Source organism: Camarhynchus parvulus, chromosome 20 (genome assembly GCF_901933205.1).
Source record: "Camarhynchus parvulus chromosome 20, STF_HiC, whole genome shotgun sequence".
Classification (NCBI taxonomy): domain Eukaryota; kingdom Metazoa; phylum Chordata; class Aves; order Passeriformes; family Thraupidae; genus Camarhynchus; species Camarhynchus parvulus.
The window spans coordinates 376,034-396,525 of record NC_044590.1 but is presented as its reverse complement, the minus strand read 5'-3'; the positions used below and the strand labels follow the sequence as shown (position 1 = coordinate 396,525).

Here is a 20,492-nt window from a genome sequence, read left to right as displayed (position 1 = left end):
CACACTTCACCCACTCACTCCTGCTCACTGCTTTGCCTCTGACACGTGAAAGTGACAGGACTGACCATCCAACCCTCCCTCTGCTCCTGCTGGAAGGCAAACAGCCCTTGGCATTTCAACCTTTCTGGCAAATCAAACCCCTCACGTTATTTGTCTAAAAACTCTCGCAGGGTTAATTTGCATCAGTGCAAGGGACATCGATGGGAACCACTCACACAGACATTGGTCCATTTCCTGTCCTTGGCATCTCTGTGGTTTGTTGGTCCAACTCAGACAGCAACTTTAAAATATTCAATGCAGCCTAAAGAGAAGAGAGAGCACTCAGCAATTCAGCCTCCAGACAGTTCAGTAATTTAGTGAAAGCACTCACTTAACCCAAACAAATGTTCTTATTTTGGCAATATTTTTAAAGAATTTTTTAAAGTTCCATAGTTATGGTGGAAAATGCAAAGGTGTAGAATTTCATCTTCATTAAACAATTGGATGGTGCTGTGACTGGGGATTCCCACTGCACTTGTTTCAGTGCTGGGGGAAAACTAACACACCAGGACTAGAAACAGTAAGAAAAGAGACACTAAATTAGTAACAGCTCAAACTGTGCAGAGCTTAAGACAAAGGACAGAAGAATACACAGAACCAGCATCCTTTTCCAAAAAAGAAAACAAGTTACACAAGAATCAAAAATACAAAATAGGAGGGGCCCACGTGACAGTTTAGCAGCGTCAGTGTGACACAGCTCAGGCCAAGGTCAGTCACCTCCCCTGAGAACTGACTTCTTTTTCCCCACTTCATTCAGACCAATTTCAGGTGCAGCTTTCCAGCATACCCCTGACTCTGGCACGTGCCTTAGTGACAGCTGAAACCTGAACTGAGGAGGGGGCTCACAGTGTCCATTAGGAAAGCACTGCAACAATTTTTAGTATAAAAATCAGCAGAACCAAGTTTTCCTAAGGGTTTTCAAACACTGCAAATGACTCCTTCAGGCTGCCACACTCAGATCACCTCTGGAGACCAAAAGAACAAGAACAATTCCTCTGAATGGGAGGAGACTGAGAACATCCTATCAGCTTCACCTAAAGTCTTTTAGAGCCAAAGTCCCCTGCAGGTTTCACTTTAGCAGGCTCATTCTGTCACAAAGAAATATTTCAGCCACTGGTAATAAAAAAATCCTTTTTATAAAGGGAGCTGAACAGATTTAGAGTGTCTTTTACTATCCAGTGCTGAACTGCATTTCTTCCATAGGGGAATTCCACTTCCACTGCAAGTCTGGGAACCTGTGCCCAAGTATCACAGCTCCCAATGAAACATCAGCCCATTCTGATATAATAAGGAAATAAGCTGTTAGGTTTATACATTCCTTTTTGTGCATTTACTGTCATGGGCTCATGCAAATACTATCAAGACAAAGCAAATGTGCTTTTTGTAGACTAAAACTGTGATCAAATGTTTAGCATATTAAGCATTATTTAGATTACATTCTGTTATTGTTAATCATTATTTCTGCAACCTGTGAAATATTAGACAAAAATTAGCCAGGGAACCGTAGAACATTTAATTGCTCCCATCACTGATATAAAACCTTGGTGTCCCCTCAGGGAAGGCCCAAGAGCAGCATTTCAGCAATGTTCATCATACCATGTCATGGCAGGACTCCACATCCTTTCCAATCCCATGACTGATCAGTGGTGGCTGAGAGGAACAGTTTATAAGAGATACAAACTCATTCTTGTTATTTTTTGGAAAGTCCTTATATTCAACCTGAAGAAAAGAGAAGGATTTACTTCTTTTCAGTTAACCAAGTACTGGAAGTATATCACAACTGCTACAGATTATTTGCCCATATATGACACTTAGCCTTTCTTCTCATCATTCTCTTAGCCAGTAGAACCCCTCCATTTAAAGTTTAACCTCACTTACAATGTTTTTTAGTACTCAAAAGAGCTTGGCAGGGCTCCTGAATGTGAGTGGCTCCTTCATAAAGATTGTTACTGGAACCTTTATTCTGATCACTGCTAACTGCATTTCAAATTTCTGTATTATGTTTTTTGATCCACTGAGCTCATCTGTCATATGAATACAGGAACTTAATGCAATTCCCCTTAAAGGGAGTGAATGTGAGAAAATGCAGAGCTTACAGCAAATGTTAATGTATGACAGATTAGTGAAAAAATCTGATTTCACATCAGCTAAGTTCAAGTCCACAATGTCTTCCTACACTGGGACAATTTTCAGAAAATGCTGCTTTAATTTTGTTCTTCCAAGACCTCACAGTAGCAGTGAATTGGGGCTGAGAATGGTACAGAAATGCACACTTGAAAATTAAATTTAAAAAGATGTAAAATTTGGCACGTGTCGTAGGTAAAGCGAAATGGTTACATGCATTTCAGCAGGCTCAGAACTCATCTCTCACCAACAGAACTAAAAAGCTTTTGAACAATAGCTTTGGAAGAAGTGCCGTGAAATTGAACATCTACCTGGATTCCTTGGACGTTGGAAAGATAGTCCAGCTGCTCGGAGGGCCTGGTCAGAGGCCCGTGGGGGAAGTGTCCTGAGGAGCTGCTGCTCTTCAGGATGGTCTCGGCAGTGGGAGAGGTGCCCCCGTAGAGCAGCTCCCGGGCGATCATGGCCGTCACCGTGGCCTTGGCGGGGTTGGGAGCTGCCCGACTGAACTCTTTGGTGTGGTGTCCTTGATTGGCTCCTACAGCCTGTGCAACCTCAGGGACCATGGGAAGAATGCCAGCAGGAAGCTGCTGATGGCTGAGATAAGGCATCCTGAACTCATCTTCTTTATTACCTGGGAGGAGAGAGGTGCACACTGAAGAGCTGCTGTTTGAGAGTCCTCCTGCAGGCACACACAGGCACCAAAAGTCACTTTGGAAAATAATAATTCATTTCAAATTACTTTTGACATACTAACAAACTTGGTAGGCTCAATCAGCCTTTGGAGGGTCAGAGCTTCAGCATCATCGAGACAGAGTTTTCTTACTGAATTACTGACTCAGTGCAACAGCTGCTTCTGCCAAAGGGAGCACCTTTACCTCCAGGAGGAGCTTCTCCAGGTCAGTCAAGCTTACAGACACCTCAGTTGCAACCATATTCTAAATATATCTTTTGCTTTCAGAATTTTCTATTCCATCATTTAAACTGTAGGAGCAAATAATGAAACCACAGAATGGCCAGAGCCACCATTAAGGATGTAAAGAGAGTGACAGTCCACAAAGTTTAAACTGTATATAGTGAGAACAAGCAGGTAGGAAAGGTAAAATGGAATGTTAGCACAAAGAGGCAAGACTATTTACAGCAAATGTCCAGCCACAGTCAATTGACAGCAATTTGCTGACATTATGGTATAAGTTAAAGAGGGATAAGAACAGCTTTTTAAGGGGAATTCACACAGAGTTATGGCTGAAACTTGCACAGGTGTGCTCAAGAAAGGTGGGGAAGATAGGGCCACCAAAATAAACCAAAGGAGTCATTTTTATGGCAGAACAGATTAATGAAGTTCTGCAGGACTGAGCTGTTTTAAGTCTAAGGATGAAAGCCAAAATTTGTAAATGGAAGAAAACAGGAACAGCAAAATCTGAATAGGAAGTCAGGAAGTTTACCTAAAATCTTCTGGATGCAGTAAAACAATACTAAAGTCCATGTCAATTCCAACTTACTATAATTTAAATAGCAAAGTAATACTGAAACACATAAAGTACCTGAAATACGCTCTCCAGAACAGCAATCTGTGGTGATAGACAAACTTTCCATAATGATTCCTCCCACCAGATGACATTCCAGAAAGCAATGTCTGTGTACAGTGTGGCCAGGTTTGAGGTGTTTTGATTCCAGCCTGCCACCCTGGGTGTGACCATCACAACTATTCACTGCCTGAAACAAGGGCAGGCACAGCTCCTGCTCTCAGCCACCAGAGACCCGGCACAGACTGAGGTGGTTCTGGACAAGGCCATTCCTTCCCTCTCCAACTCTGCCTGAGGCTGACCAGTCAGTACCGACACCCTTTCTCATCTTCACGCCAGGAACAGGGGCCTTGGGAGGAATAAGCTCTTTGGGGTTTGAACCAAACCTTTCCAAGGGCTCCATTTGGTTTGCAAGGCAGCAGCTGCACAGCTCTGCTCATCCCAGAGTGCTAGATGGCACTGCTGAAGGGACTGGGAACAGAGCTGACACCCCCAGCTGGGCCCTGCTGCTTTCACCAGGTTACTCACTAGCTGAAGTCTCTTCAGAGCCCGGCTCAAAGAAGGTTACTTTTCTTCCATCACCTGGTTTCTTCACTGGGGTCTTAAAAATAAAAGAAAAAGAACTCAAACACACAATATCCCTTTTAAACTTTTTTCTCCCCCAAATTCTAAAGTTTTCAAGATGCAGGTGATCTGATCAGCCAAAATTTTACTGAAAAAGTTATTATTCTAAAACATCAATAACTACATTGCTATCAAAAAAAGAGAAGTTCAGTGATTCTTATTCACTAAAGGCCTAAAACTACCAAATCTCAGAGAAGTGGTATTAGGAACACAGCTACTCAGAACCAGATACCAGAATAAGGCCAGTTTAACTGCCATTAGTCACTGGTACTGCTGAGGGGAGCACACCACACACCAATGAGCACACGCACGAAAAGGAGAAAAGCAACCCTGGATTTGCTGTTTGAGCTCTCTGGTAGCATCTGCTGAATCACCAGCAGAACACAGAAGGCTCCTTCCCTCAGAGAGACCTGGAACAAACTTTTCACTGCAACTGGGACAAGGCTGTGTAAAACCATTGCTAGCAGAGGACTGTAACCTACAGGTCTGCAAGCTTCTAAGACCAACACATCGATTATCATAGGTTCTGAGACATTTCATAAAGCACAAATACATTAATTTATCCTTCTGATGAGACTTTCATTTACCTGAAAACCCAAATGCTTAATGTATCCAAAACACTGGATATTTAATATTTTTTCAGAGAGCAGTCCCCTCAATACAATTGTTTTCTAGCTAGGGCAGAGAGAATGAACTACCTATCCTGCTACTGCCTTGCAAAGCTGCTTCTGCTCAGCTCAGCCTTTGCTGCAGCATTAACCAGCTGCTGCTTCCTCAAGACTCACCTTCTCTTCTGTCTTTAATGCTGGTTTTGGAGGCTGAGGTTGAGGGACTTTGAAACCTAAAATTTCCAACATATTTTCCGCTGCATTACGTTTAGCAACCTTTTTGTTCGTGCCCATTCCTTCAGCTGTGTGTACACCAACTTTCACCTGGACAGAAGAGGAAGAAAATTCAATTCTTAAGCAGTAGTATTGGGATTCCCTTATTAGTGATCTGTGCCTCCAGCATGCCATGAGTCACAAAATAGTTCAAGTGATCATTGTTCTGAGCAAGCTGTCATTTATTATCAATAATCACTGGCCTTCAAGCACAAAAAACCCAAACAGAAGTCACACAAATAATTGTATTTCATCATCTCACCTTGGGAACCCAGGTTAGTGTTAATAAATCCTACATTCCAAAATACAAGCAGCTTAGTGCTTCTTAGCAGAGTATTAATACTCCTGTTAATTAAAATATTAGGCAGTTACAACATAGACTACTGGTGCCCTGTGCAATTTTTTTTTTAATTACTCAGATCAATTTTCTTGAACCTTTATCTTCTGTGAATGTAGCCCGTTAGATATTTTGTTAAATCATGTCATGGAAATATGTTAAGCCTGTATATCATCCTGACAACCTGACTGCCATAAGAAAAAAAAATGAGGTGCCAGCCACACCTCCAGCTGTGTGCCACAGTCACAGGGCCACAGCCACACCTCCAGCGGTGTGGCATGGCCACAGCCACACTTCCAGCTGTGTGCCACTGTCACAGGGCCACAGCCACACCTCCAGCGGTGTGGCATGGCCACAGCCACACCTCCAGCTGTGTGCCACTGTCACAGGGCCACAGCCACACCTCCAGCTGTGTGCCACAGTCACAGGGTCACAGCCACACCTCCAGCTCTGTGCCACAGTCACAGGGCCACAGCCACAGCTCCAGCTGTGTGCCACTGTCACAGGGCCACAGCCACAGCTCCAGCTCTGTGCCACAGTTGCAGGGTCACAGCCACAGCTCCAGCTCTGTGCCACTGTCACAGGGCCACAGCCACACCTCCAGCTCTGTGCCACTGTCACAGGGCCACAGCCACACCTCCAGCTCTGTGCCACTGTCACAGGGTCACAGCCACCCTCCAGCTCTGTGCCACAGTCACAGGGCCACAGCCACAGCTCCAGCTGTGTGCCACTGTCACAGGGTCACAGCCACAGCTCCAGCTGTGTGCCATGGCCACAGCCACAGCTCCAGCTGTGTGCCACGGCCACAGCCACAGCTCCAGCTGTGTGCCACTGTCACAGGGTCACAGCCACACCTCCAGCTGTGTGCCACTGTCACAGGGCCACAGCCACAGCTCCAGCTGTGTGCCACTGTCACAGGGCCACAGCCACAGCTCCAGCTGTGTGCCACAGTTGCAGGGTCACAGCCACAGCTCCAGCTGTGTGCCACGGTCACAGGGTCACAGCCACAGCTCCAGCTGTGTGCCACTGTCACAGGGCCACAGCCACACCTCCAGCTGTGTGCCACGGTCACAGGGTCACAGCCACAGCTCCAGCTGTGTGCCATGGCCACAGCCACACCTCCAGCTGTGTGCCACTGTCACAGGGCCACAGCCACACCTCCAGCTGTGTGCCACTGTCACAGGGCCACAGCCACAGCTCCAGCTGTGTGCCACAGTTGCAGGGTCACAGCCACAGCTCCAGCTGTGTGCCATGGCCACAGCCACACCTCCAGCTGTGTGCCACTGTCACAGGGTCACAGCCACACCTCCAGCCGTGTGCCATCACACCCACCTGCATGACGAACTCCCTGCGCCTGGGCAGCCCACGTTCTGTGATGAGCATGTACTCGGGCTCCTTCTCCTTCTTGGCCTGCTGTATCTGGGCAAGTCTGCTAATGGGATTCATTCCTTGACCGTATTCTGGACTTGTTTGCAGCTATGTAGAACAGTGTTTAGGAAATAAGCCAAACTTTATGAATATTCGGTTTAATAGACAGAATGCAGCATGCCTCTGAATTAATTCATCTCTAGATTTTAAAAATATTGAAATAAAAGTTGCTTAATGAAACACTGTCACAGCCAAGGAGAAATACTGAATTTATTTGGCTCCACTGTCACACTTGACCACACGTAACCTACCCTGCTAATAGCTTTACAAATTCTAATCCTGCTATATTAGGAGGGACAAGCTTGCAGGAGAATTTGTACAAGCAAAACCCGAAGCTGTAAGGTCTGAGGCTTGAAAGTCAGAGCTTGATTTTTATGTGCTGCTCTTTCCTTTATAAGGTTTCTCTTTCATCCTGAATTTACTGATAATTGCTATAAAAGTGGTGTCAGAACCCCATTAGAGTGGGAGCAAAGTACCAGCTCATTTGTTGCACCAGAGGGCTGGTAAAGGCTGAGCAGCTGAAGAGTGTTTATAACTGACTCAGAAAAGGCTCTCTGATGATTATTTGCGCAGTAAAATTTCCAATCTTTTCCCCCTTACCTTCACTATTGATTTTGTTTTCTTTTTGATTCGTGGTTTCATTTTCTCAACTGTAGGAAGCGGTGGCAATTTTTTCAGTTCTTCTAGGACTGCTATTGCAGCATTTTTCTTTGAGATCTTCTTGCTCTTTCCTTCACCTTCACCCATAAATTCTCCAACTGATACCTTGGTTACAAAACTCTTCATGTGGGGAGGACCACTTTCCTTGGTCACCTGTTTCAGAGGGAAAAACTGAGTGAAAGCGTGATAAACACTTATTAAAAATGGCAGGGCACATGGTTTATAGCAAACTTCTCTCAAGAACTAAGGATAAAGAGATTTTAGATTCTCATACAATCCAAAAAGTAAAACATATTCTAATAACATATTCCCACCCAACTAAGCATATATTTTTAAAACATCAGATGCAGCAAGCAGTAAACAGTATTTACACAAGTCATTAACCCATCTTATTTAATTTACTCATTTAATGTTTCAGTATAAAAATAGGACTGCTGTATTTCACCAGTGTGTACTTCCCCACAGTTAACAGCACCTCATTAAATATATCATGGTACAGCAATAAAACATTACAGAGAAATCAACTCTTTGGGATTTAGCATTTTAGTCCAGAAATTCTGATTTCTGAACTCTGAAGTTCTGAAGAAACCAGAAGACATCTAAGAGACAGATGCCCACTACAGATTTAGGCTTTTAACTCCATTCATAACACATCATACTCCAAAATATCCATAAAGTCAAGAAGTAAGAATTAATTTTAAGAGCTTCCACCCACAATTGGCTTTGTGCGACAGTGTATTTTTACCAGTGATACTCAGGCTAATCTGCAATAATTGTAAGTTTCATGCAAAATTTCATAAAACAGTTTCAGAAGCAATTTAGTTACACACAATAGCATTTTCTTACTATAACAATTCAGATGATTGGATTAAATGTTACTTTGCCAGCTCAGAAAAGCAACATGAGAAATTAATATTTTAGTGAAACAGAGATGCTCCTGTGGAAACTCCTAATTTAAGATAACTGAAATGATCAAGAAGGGCAAAAAGGCAGCAAGCAGCCAGGCCAAAGGGAAAGGAAAGTCAGGCGCACATGAGGTCACCTCATGGCAAGAAAAGAAACCTACTTGTGAGATTCTGCACTCATGGGTAGTCCAGATCAGTGCTTAATTAAGCAAATACTTCCATATGTGTCTTTCAGAGTGAGCTCTACTCTTTTGTCTCAACTCTGCACTTCCATGTTCTAATAATTAATTCAGGGTTGTGCTTTGGTTCTTCACTGTAATAAGCTTTTCTCAAAAAGCTTGGAAAAAAGATTGCACGGACAACCACAGCGTAGCTGTTCACTCCATGTGATCATTTCAGGGCATGAATTTGTGAACAGGTGAACTTTTCCTTTTTCTTTCCTTTACCATATAAACTCCAAGACAATCAGGGTGACTGTCAAAGGTTAAAGTGTATTCACAACTAACAAGACGTGTTAAAAGTCAGTTGTTTGGGTTATCTAGGAGAGACTCAACTTAATGCATACCCTTAATAGTCTAATAAAAACAAATCTAGAGCTTGTAAAGTAAACATACCTCAAAATTCACAGGCAAGTTCCTTTTAAGTGCAATCTCAAAAACTTGGCTTATTTCAGATTTATTGAGATTTTCATCATCTGGTTCTTTTCCGTTAACCTAAAAGAAGCATACTCTATTTAAAATAAAGATCCTATTAAATTGAATTTTATCCATTCAACCACTTTACTGAACTCTCCAAATTTTAAATACTCTAACCCTTACTGTCATGTTACATGAATGTGGAGAAAAGCAGCCCACATACTACAGAACTGAATCTTAAAAAGCTCATTAAGGTGTATGTGTAAAAGCTTTCAAACCTCCATATTTTCATGTGCTCATTACAAGAAAGAACAAATGGAATAAGGGCCAATAGGTTTAAAAATGCATTTATAGAAAATGAAATTGAAGTGCTAAATGCACTGATTTCCAAATGGAAGTACCTTTATGAAATACAATTTTCATATACTGATTGGACATTTGCACCAAAAGCACTAAGACAGGATCAGGTAAGAGAAAGGGTAGGAAAAATAAAGATTCTGAGAGTGGGACCAATGTGAATGAGGGATGGCTGACGAGCCCCTGGCACAGTTGTGTCTTTTCACATGCTCCCTTGTAAGTGCTCCATCTACAGCTTTGCTTTCTCATGTCAAGAATATCCTATCAGGAACTTGCCCTAAATCAAATGCTGACCATCTCTGAGAACTCAAACCTGCTGAGACAACACTGCCAGTGAGGCTTTCCTACAGGCATGTCTACATATCTCCAGGTAAAACTTTGACTGGGATTCCAGAAGTGTCTTCACTGATGCTGGCACCAACATGAGCTAAGGCATGTCAAGAGCAACAGAGAAATTTTAGGTGTCCAGCAGTGATATTGGAAAGATTATGATAAAGATGAACAATATCACTGATTATATCATGCCACAATACTAGTTATGCAACCAGGTAATAAAAATGATTTAAGTATCTTATTGGAGCAGCATCAGGGGAGTTGAGCTAGAGAACTTTCATAAATTAAAACTTGTTGGATGGCAGCGAGCATCCCCCATGCCTGCTACTAACAGGTTAGTTTAAAACACAAAGGATTTTTTTATCCCACCAGTTAAGACAGGCTTTTCCCATTTTAGATAAAAAATAGTTGACAAAATTAATCTCAAGTTTTCACTCCTCCCACTGTTCTCCTGGGCTGCCCCTGTCCACCAGGCTGGAGTCTGGGCCCAGCCCTGGCCCTGTGGTGCTGTGGCAGGGCAGGGCAGCTCCTGGCAAGACTGTCCCAGAGCCCTGATCTGCTCCACACCGGGCAAACCCCGATCCAGTACAGCCCCCTAAGGTCTCCACCATCGTCTGCCAAACCCCAGCGCCAAGCTCCAAAGAACAGCAGCATATTCCCAGGAGGAACATGTGAACTCCTAAGGCCACATTCACTCCAGCACAGCCAGGAAGGGTCTGTCCCTGCCCTCGCTCATCAACACTGCCACAACAACTTCGATTACAAGCACTTTTCCTCTCCTTGTAATTTCAGACAGATTCTAGAGTTTCAAACTCCTACATTTTTCTTTGTGAGGATGACTATGATTCTCTTTATTGGATTAAATTTTCCCACTCAATATCCTCTTCTCAAGATAATACAAATAAATAGAATGGAATTATCTGCTCTGTTGCAGTGTATGTGCATTCCAGGTCTGTGAGCGTAGTGCAAAATGAAGGTTCTTTTCCTCAATACCTTTATCTAAAAAGAGTGAATTCTTAGCAAAATAACCCTTAACAGACTACAACTATTTTACTGATTATTTTGACTCTACTTGAGTTCTGGATCAGTTTACTTTATAAATCAAAAATAATCATACACACACACTCTCCCCCTTTCCCTGCACACTTCAAGGCAGATGATGCATAAGTTTGCTTTTGAGGTATTTTGCCTGTTTGCATTGACTAAACTCTCCAAGAATTATGTGCCTCTAAATCTGAATGAGACCCCAAAGCATTTGCCATTCTTAGCTCTCATCACGTTGTTCAAGCAACTTCCACAAGTCCTGTACTCCATTACGAGGGACTTGCCCTCTTCCAGGAACTCCTTCCAGTTCCCTCCCTTCCTCAAGGCTGCTTGTGAGCAAATGCTGAACACCGAGGAGCTGCTGCCCAGCACTGCAGTGACTAACCACAGCCATCAGTCTGAGCCTGTCCTTCCACATTAAGGGTATAAAGAGCAGTTGATATTTACCAAGTGAGCTGGCAACAAACACAGAAGCAAATTTTGAGGCAAAATTAGAATTCCTGCCTAAGAACCGTGCTAGGAAGCCCAGCTCTCCGTGTTCCCTAAGCTTTAAGTCAATGTTTTATCATCTGTCTTTGAATATGCTGAGTAACCCACCCTGCTCCTTCAGCAGCACATCCAACCCCAGCCACACTGAAGGTCCCTGTGAGCTCTCCCACCACAGCTTCCCCTCAATGCTCCAACACTCAGCTCAGCTCTTCAGGCAGGGCTTGAGTCCAAGAGCCAACATTATTACATGTTTTTTCCTGCCACTTGCTCCTAGATTTGCACCTGAAAAGGTGTGGGAAATGGTCATTCTTTCCCTTAAAGTCTAATCATTTTACTCAATGATTTCTTCTTAGAATCACAGAATCATTTACCTTGAAAAAGATCTTTAAGATCACTATGCCCAACTGTTATTATGCACCAAATATTTTCCAATTTAAAAAACAAGAGTAAAATTCCACAAAAACAAAAACTTGTAAAATATTCCCCCAAATAATAAGAAAATGTACAAAATTACTCCCCCTTAAAACATGTGAGTTCAAACATCAGAATATTGTTTACATAAGAATACAATCAAATGGGATACACCAAAATAACTACATTTTTTAAAAATTACTGGCAACATCAAACGACTGTTAGGAAGTATCAGGACTATGTCTGCTTCTGAAATCTTCATTTGCCTCTGTTGTATACAGGCATTTTCAACAGTACCTCTCATGACCTCACACTCTTGTATCCCTTCTGGCCCTTGCCTCACTGGATGCAGGAATGAACAGGATTCACTCAGCACCACAACCATCCTTATTCTACCTTCCTCTTGGCTATGGTGAAATGCTGCTACAGAAACAATTCCCTCAGACACTCCTAAAACTACAACAGTTGAAAGCCTCAAATATCAATGAATTTAAGTACCAAACTTTAAATGAAAACTTGATTATCCAAGTACTTACTATAAACCAGCACAGCATGTTCCAAGGCCCACTCTCCTTTCCCTAAGCTGTATTTCCTACTGTTCCTTCTACAGACAAGTCAAATTTAAATTGAAAAATAAAATGACAAATGCAGTTTTCTCAAGGTCAAGACACCATTCAGATCCTGTTTTATTAATAAAATAATTCTCCCTTCTTGCAGTCTTTTGCCTCATTTACTTCCTCTACCTCTGCATTTACACCCCTCACACAGAATGAGATATCCTACAACAACTGCAGTTTGTTCTCAAGACCTCACGCTATCCAACTCCACAATTCTATGTATTTTCAGAAAGTGACCTGGACTGAAGCATTCCTAGAAGAGTGAACAGAGAATAATTCAGTGACATGTGAGCCCTGCAGAGCTGCTCTCCCTGGGTCTGTGCTCCCTGAGGGGAAAAAGGGCCCACGAGAGCAGCTCATCTGTTACAAGGGTGGGCACGAAAAGGGGATGTTCTGCACCACTGTCACAGAACAACATTCCAGAATCTGGGGTTCCCAGAACTGAAGGGGAACATCCTCCTCTGCTTTGGCCTCTGCTGCATGATGACCAGCTGGCCCCTGCCCACACTGTGCCAGCCACCAGCTCAGATTTCAGGGCAGGGCTCAGCCCAAGTCCCAGCTCCTGTTCCCAGCATCATGCCCTTTTGCCAACTGCATCTGTAATCCCTAGGAGGTCCATCTTTCAGTCTGCATTCCTCCAGGAGAGCTTTCCCTTACCTGAAGCACCTTCATCAGTGCCTCCCAAGCCTCTGCCCTGAACTGTCAGGTCCAGTGCTTTTGCCCAATCGCCTGGGCAATGCTCACTCCCACACACAAGTTTTAACTCAATGTCCCTTGGATTCATGTTTCTTCAAACCTCTTGCTCTGCCATTCCTGGTAGCTCCCAGTGATTTTTTTTCTCAGTCTGAGACCCTTTGTTACCTTCTTGTCCAATTCTTCATTTCCCTTCTTTCTCAGCACACAGACAGACTCCATATCCAGCAAGCTCTCACACTCCCCAGATTGCAAGTTACAGTTCTGTCCTTGCCCAAAGCAGCCAACACACATGAGGTGGTGCAGGCTCCCGGCCAGCCCAGCAGCAAAGCAACTCCTGTGCTCACAGTGAGACCTTCTACCTAAAGCCACTCAACAAAAAAGCACGAAAAACACAATAATGGTACTGGAATGGAAAGTGCTGGGCAGCCATAAATATATGAAGGGATAGAAATTGACCTCTTATATTCCTATCAAAATGTGTGTCTGAGTCTACTATATCTATGCATTTCCTGCTCTTCTAGAATTTCCATGGTTCTTTCCAAAATCATGCAGGAATTTGTCCTAGGAAGTAAATCCATGCCTGAGTTTTATGTTGCCCATTTATGCACTTCTTCAGAAGTTTGTGTATGATCTGTACCTGGTAAGACATTAATTCCTATCTATGCTTCCAGTGCTCATATCTGACAGAGGTCTACAGCATTGCTGTGGAAAAATATGACAGCAAAAAAATTAACATCACTTCATCTGGGAAAATGGTAGTTCCATAGAAACTTATGCTTTTGCATCAAAGTGTTTCTATTGACACAAGTAAGTCACCACTGCTACACAGAATTAGATTTCCCAACTGTCTCCTCAACAAGGAAAAAAATATCCCAGTTTATTCTAGCAATTTATGCTTACAACACTTAAGATTAATTCCCACCTCTGGTTTCTCAGGCAAGGGCTCATTCTGCAGAACTTTCAGAGCTTTAGCAGCTGCATCATGCTTAGCAGCTTGTCTTGTTCTTCCCTTCCCATGAAACTGCTGCCCTCCAATTGAAAGCTCCACTTGATAAAGTAAAGGCCCAACAGGAAATGGGTAAAAGTACCTGCAAAGAGAGAGGGGAACAAGTAAATGACTTGGCCTACAAAGCAAACAGACATCTAAGTCAGACGTGGGTCAATCTCTTGGATATCAGTAACCACACCAGCACTGAAGCACTAGTTTTAAAGAACCAGATTTTAATTTAGAGCCTAAAAGAATTTAGTGAGCTACCTTTGAAACAAATATTGACATTCCTTGCTTTACAACAAGAACACATTTCTGACCAAGTGCTACACCAAGAGAACATAACCACACTTCTACGGACTTGGCAATCCAGGAAGTTTTGAATTTTAAGTTCCTATGCCTACATAAAATTCTTTAAACTGCAACTTTAATTTAAATAGTTTCAGAAGAAGCAGCATCAATCTGTTTTCTTCACTTTTGCTTTTACACAGAAAGGAAATGCAAGAAATATTTACCTAATACTTAGCTATCTATATATTTAGCTATTTGCTCAATGAAGCTGGCTATACCTGAATACTCTCAAAAACACTTCAACTTTCAGTCCAGCTGCCTTGCCCCACCCCAAAGAAATAAAGCCCTGGAAATAAGGCAAGTTACAGATACTGGTGTACAATTCTCCAAAGCTCCTGCCTCAGGAGGGGAGTGTCCCTGGAAGGGGACACGGGCAGTTTCCAGAAGGCAGCAGCAAGGCAGGGGTGCTCGGGGGAGCTGCACCCCGAGCCAACACCTACCGTGGGGGGTAGGTGCCACCTCGCATGGTGTAGCTGTAGGTGGATCTCATCCCCGTGTAAGGGTCGATGGGTTTGTACATGGGCTTCTTCCCCAGCTTCATGCAAAGGGCATTCAACTCCACTGTGGGGGTTACACTGTCTAGAGAAAAAGGAATAGAAAGGGTTGTCCATCTGTCACAAGGAACTGAGACAACTTAAACTCTTATTGCTGGCTCACAGCAGGGAAAAATGAGCTCAACTTTTGCACATGCAGCATCTTAAATGACTGAATTCCAAACAGAACTGCTAATGAACAAGAAGAGAGTAAGTCTATATGATGCACATTAAAGCAGCCTAGTAGAGTTGTGACAAATGCTGTTACAAAAAAGTGGATTTGCTGGGAGCTCTTATTGGATTTGTTTTGGAGGGTTCTATAATTTTGCTTTTAATTTCTGAAGCTGCTAATTTACCTACGTTTACAGTGTATCTAACAAAGTGCAGAAGAAGAATTTTCTGCAGTGAAGAAATTTCTCCAAATATACTTTTAAGTTACCAGACATGCTATATCCCTTCTGTGTCTCCTGCTTACTGCAAATGATCAAACATTTCTCTGTCCTCAGTGACCTAGAAGGGTTTCTATGACTTTTCGTTTTCAAATTGCAACTGGCCTTGTCAAAAGGCATGTAAATTGCTACTGAAGGCTAAAACATTTCTCTCTGGTACTGTGGGCATGAAGAACTGACTCCTAGTCAATTCTGACTGGAGAAAGAACACTCAGTAAGTGTCATTTTTTCTACCACAGGTCTCACTGGCTCAGAAATCAGCTGAAGTAATTGCCAAAAGAAAATGACCTATGGAACAGATGCACAGACAAAATAAGTACTTGCTAGCTGACAACTGCCATTGTTAAACAGGCAGAATCACAGTTTTAATTCATCTTTATATAACTTCAATACATACCAAAAGCAGAAAGGTGTATTCTCTCTATGTATGATTATTTTAAATCAGTTTGTTGTGGCATATACCTGGATTCTTGCCTTCAGTACGAGATGGACGAGCTGTAGGTTTAGGGAATTTTGTCCCTTCCAAAGCTTTGGCAGCTGCTGCATGTTGCGCTTTTTTAATACTAGTTCCTTCAGCTTCCCAATGCTGGTCCCCAAGAGTCAGCTGCACTGTAAACACCTCAAAACCACAAACAGGTATTTTGTAAAAGGCTTCTTCAGAATTTATGTAGTTTATCAGACTCTCTTATACAAAACAACGAGTCTTTCAGTGATGCACAAGTTGAGAAAACAGTAATCCAAGCTCTCCTTAACTCCCATGTCATCTCCAGACTTCCATCACTTTGGACATCAACAGGATTTTCCTGATTACTGAACTAAGAATTTCACAACAATTGTAGCTGGCAAGTATCCTGCATGAGATCTGACAGGATAAACACTCGAAGCAGTGTGGGGAGAGGTGACAGCCCCAGGAGAGCTGCTGTGCCCATGTCACTGAACAGCAGACTGGAAACTCACCCTTCTCTGTAACACATAACTCCATTCTTGCTTTAATCCTCTAAAAGGTTTATTTAAGATATTTTTCATCAGTTTGAAGAAAGTTAAGTTCACAATGTACCATAAAAGCTTCTACATGCCCACAGATCAATGAAACACAATTGTACAGATGTTCTGAATGTTATTCCAATACTTTTTGTAAATGTCAACTCCTTCACACCTTGAAGCTCATGTGACATTTTTTGGAACTCAACTTTTTACTTCCCAGGTACCAGCTTCACACTTCCCTACCACTGATGCTGTGGGGGGCTTCCCTTTCCTCTCCACTAGTCTGGATTATCTTGCACCAAAATCCCACACATCGCCTTCCCACTCCTGAAGGTGAAGGAGATGAGCAGCGGCAGTAAGAAACTGGTATGAACATTTACCTTAGAATGAGCTGGACCTTGCTCGCTCAGAAGCTTATACTCGGGCTGAATCTTGTTGAAACGGGCTAATTCATTCACAAGACACATGGGGGTTTTCTCTTTGGGGTTTGCCATGTTTGAAGGAGCTGAAAGGTGACATAAGATCCGATAAATGAACTGATAACTGTGAACTTTACTACAAATTTTAATTAAAAAAAGAAATCTCAGTGGCTTAGCATCTAGTTGTCTGCAATGCTGGAATAGACAGCTTTGCTCACTGGCCAAACTGCTAACAATCTATTGAACTTTGGGTTTTCCTAGCAATGCTCATGCCTAAAAAGCACTATCATTTACAGTCATGGTTCTAACGCAAGCCAGAAGCATGAAGCTAGAAGACTCCTGCAAACAGCTCACATCTTATCTAGTATGTGTCAAGGAACAAATCTTCCAAGTATTCCTCACTATCACTTGCTTTGAATAATTTCAAAAACTCCATTAATTTTATTTCCCTTCTCCTATTTTTCCCCTATTAGCTATTTTTATTACCCTTTATTTGTTCTGTTGCATTTTGATAGCATAATATATTTATTATTAAACTGGTCATAAAAGAACTAAAGAGAACAGAATTAAACAAACTATTTCAAACAACATTTTTTCATATTTAAAACAAGCTACTGGTAGAAAAGATTGATAGTAATGTTTCAAAAATTTAATGAAATACAATTTAAAATATTCTTTGCTATTACAAACATACCAAGTAATTGCTGGAACTTTATGTAAAAGTATGCTTCTACCTGTCTCCAACAGATTTCATTCCATAGGGAACTACTGCAGTTGGATAAATATTACTTTAAATTACATGTAGGTGCAAGACATCAGGAACATATCATGCCAAACCATAAGCATTAAAAATATATATTTACTGACCCTCTCTCTTACCTGCAGCTGCATTGGTGGATGTAACTGAAGCAGAGGGCAAAGCAGAGTTCTGGATAGGTCTGCCTGCATTTTCAGAGGGCAAAGAACTGGTAGTAGAAGGAATACTCAAAGGCTGTGAAAGAGATGGGTTTTTATTCAGTATTTGGCTCCCTGCAAGGGCAGCAGAAGGATTCTGAATCTGAACTTGAGACATGTTCACTTCCAACCAGAGCAGATTACTGTAGGCAAACAGCTTTGAACGCAGACAAACTCCAATTTTTGAAGCCAAATTGCTGACCTAAAATGCAAAGATGAAAAATAGATTATACTAAATATTTAGCATTCTCTAACAACCTACTGAAATGATTCCTCCATCAGCAAAAAGGGAAAAAGTGTTCAACCAAGCAGCCATTGTTCCCATTTCGTCCAGTTAGTCACTCACACATCAGTTTGCACAGCACAGTTCCACCCGTACGCCCCATCGTGTTTCACACTTCTTTCATTCACAGAAGAGTAGTACAGAAGCTTTATTTATGCTTGTTCATTACTGTCCATCTCCTTTCCCCACGACTGAATCCACTTAAGAAGCAAATCCTGTTATTTACACCCAGAGCCACTGGTTATACACTGAACAAAGAGCAACTTCCACGGACAAGTTACATTTCATGCATTCTACCATTTGAAGTTAAACTTTTTCGCTTGGAGGGCAAGAAATAAATGCAGCCTTTACGAAAAAACTATGTAGAGAATACATCCTTTATTATTATATCATAGAGTTTCTCCCAGGGTCATCAAGAATTCCACGCTGCTGATGAGGGTAAAAAGCTGGAGTCCAGTGGGAAATGCTGAAGTAGCTCTGGCTGGGAAAAGCAGGTGTGTAAGAGTTCACAGACGTATCAGCTACATGTATCCTGAAGGTTACTTCGATTTAAGTCAGGGCATGTCTCAATCATAGTTCAAGCATCAATTTAGAGTCACTTGGCTCTGCAGCACTATAAGCAAGTGTGGGAAGTGCTCACGGGCACCTATGGCCATTTAAACCCCCTGGGAGCACAGCAGTGCCCCAGCCCATGCGCAGTGCTGTGACAGATCTTCCCTGTGCTGACAAATTAGTATTAGATTTCTCTTACACATAGATGCAAAATTATCTTTGTGTTCAGCCAGTGGAACCTAAATAGACACAAACAGGTCAGCTGTCCATATCCGCTTACAAGCCACGTATCAATTTATTTATTAAAAATACATTCTACAACCAAGTAAATCCATTTTACACACCAAGGCGCTCACACATGCACACACACACCAGTCACCTACAGGTCTGATTAGGGCAGCAAACAAAGGTTTATTCTTTCCTAACTCATAGGTGAAAAGGAGAAATCACTGCCCCAGCCACCACCAGGGGGCTATTAGCAGCAACACAACTCCACTAGTGCTCTGTGAGCTTCAAATTCTGAACCTGTGAATGGATTTCCAAATGTGAGAGGAGCAGCAATGAGTCAGAGAGAAGTTTTTAGCTAGTTACTGACAAAACAAGCCTAAAAGGAGAACCTAGATTAATACATTCATGGACAGAAAGATTTAATTATCTATTAAATAAGAGGCAAGAAAGTATTGGGAAACAACAGATACACCACGAAATCTACCATCTAGAATATTTTTACTTTGGAAAAAAAACATCATAAACATGCCAGACTTATCATACTACCACCTGGATAACTTTGTTTTTACTAGAGAGCAAAAATAGTTCAGGTCTCATTAGTCCAGGAGACATGTATGCAGATTATACTCAAAACAAATCCTATATTTGACTACTGAATTTGCAGCAGTTACACATGGAGTGCATTGTAACTGTGAGAGTGGCATTAGAGAATCTCTCTAAAGGACATCTAAGAAATTGTAAGACAAAGAAGAAAAGTATTTAGAAAAAGACTCCAGGGTAATAACATTACAATCACTATATTTCTTTCCCAAGAGCATCACTAGAATCACTGAAAATTTTCAGATATAACACAACAATAGTAATTGCCTGGCAAAGACTCTACCAAAGTCTTGCAGAAAAAGAAATGCAATGAAATCTTGCAATGAGAAAAGCAAACACTCCTTTCCTGCTGAAATGCAATGTCTTTCTAAGGAACTGAAGTTACAGTATTCAGCCACCCGTTTTAAGAGGACAACAGCAAAAGTTATTTTGATGTCAGAAACATCAGGATGTTTGAGATCATGCTGGAAAGGAAGCTTGATATTGTTTTCAGAAAACTTCTACAAGCAGTTTGCTTGTAAAGCCCGACCTTTCACACGGCTGCCATGGCCTGGTGTTAGGGAGCCAGGTGTGCGCCCCAGACAGAGCAGCGCAGTGCTGAGGGCAGCGAGGAGCAGGGCACGCCCGGGGCTCTGCTGCCCAGCAAGGGGGCCCCGGCAAGGCCAGCCCAGCCCCAGGAGCTCCCGGCAGATCTCAGGCAGGGCCCAGCTCTCCCCAGCACAGCTCCTCTGCACACAACGCAGCCCCTGAACACAGACACCTCTGGGGACTCCAGCACACATCCCACCACCTGAGACAAGCGCCTTCAAAAAACAGCCTGACAAAACAAACTGGAATTTGTGCTTGCATTCACAGCTACCTGTGCAGGTGACAGTGCTTTAGCTCATTTGTGGGAAGTATTTCGTTCAGGTAAAAGAACTCACTGTCCATCATTGCACATTTAACTATAGGTTATTTGGGGATTCTCAAAGGGTTTACAGTGCTTTTACAAAGAAATATGCTCTTTACCCTATAACAGGCTAAAATTCTAACTATCCAAGAAAAAAGC

At 42.4% G+C, this 20,492-nt stretch overlaps 1 protein-coding gene across 7 annotated transcripts in view; it reads right to left on the bottom strand.

Moving 5' to 3' along the window:
* STAU1 (staufen double-stranded RNA binding protein 1) overlaps nt 1-20,492 on the bottom strand; it is a 28,290-nt gene that overhangs the window by 2,248 nt on the left and 5,550 nt on the right. For 4 of the 7 annotated variants that reach the window (XM_030963212.1, XM_030963210.1, XM_030963206.1 and 1 more), the window contains 13 exons: nt 17,707-17,983; nt 16,789-16,913; nt 15,887-16,043; nt 14,883-15,021; nt 14,026-14,191; nt 9,136-9,234; nt 7,557-7,787; nt 6,861-7,004; nt 5,096-5,242; nt 4,215-4,287; nt 2,475-2,842; nt 1,636-1,758; nt 216-301 (listed from right to left, as the gene is read on the bottom strand). In XM_030963212.1, the coding sequence (XP_030819072.1) occupies nt 216-301; nt 1,636-1,758; nt 2,475-2,842; nt 4,215-4,287; nt 5,096-5,242; nt 6,861-7,004; nt 7,557-7,787; nt 9,136-9,234; nt 14,026-14,191; nt 14,883-15,021; nt 15,887-16,043; nt 16,789-16,913; nt 17,707-17,899 (2,051 nt within the window). In that variant the 5' untranslated portion in view covers nt 17,900-17,983. The remainder of the gene's footprint in view (nt 1-215; nt 302-1,635; nt 1,759-2,474; nt 2,843-4,214; nt 4,288-5,095; nt 5,243-6,860; nt 7,005-7,556; nt 7,788-9,135; nt 9,235-14,025; nt 14,192-14,882; nt 15,022-15,886; nt 16,044-16,788; nt 16,914-17,706; nt 17,984-20,492) is intronic. The other 3 variants (XM_030963209.1, XM_030963208.1, XM_030963211.1) reach the window with 3 other exon arrangements.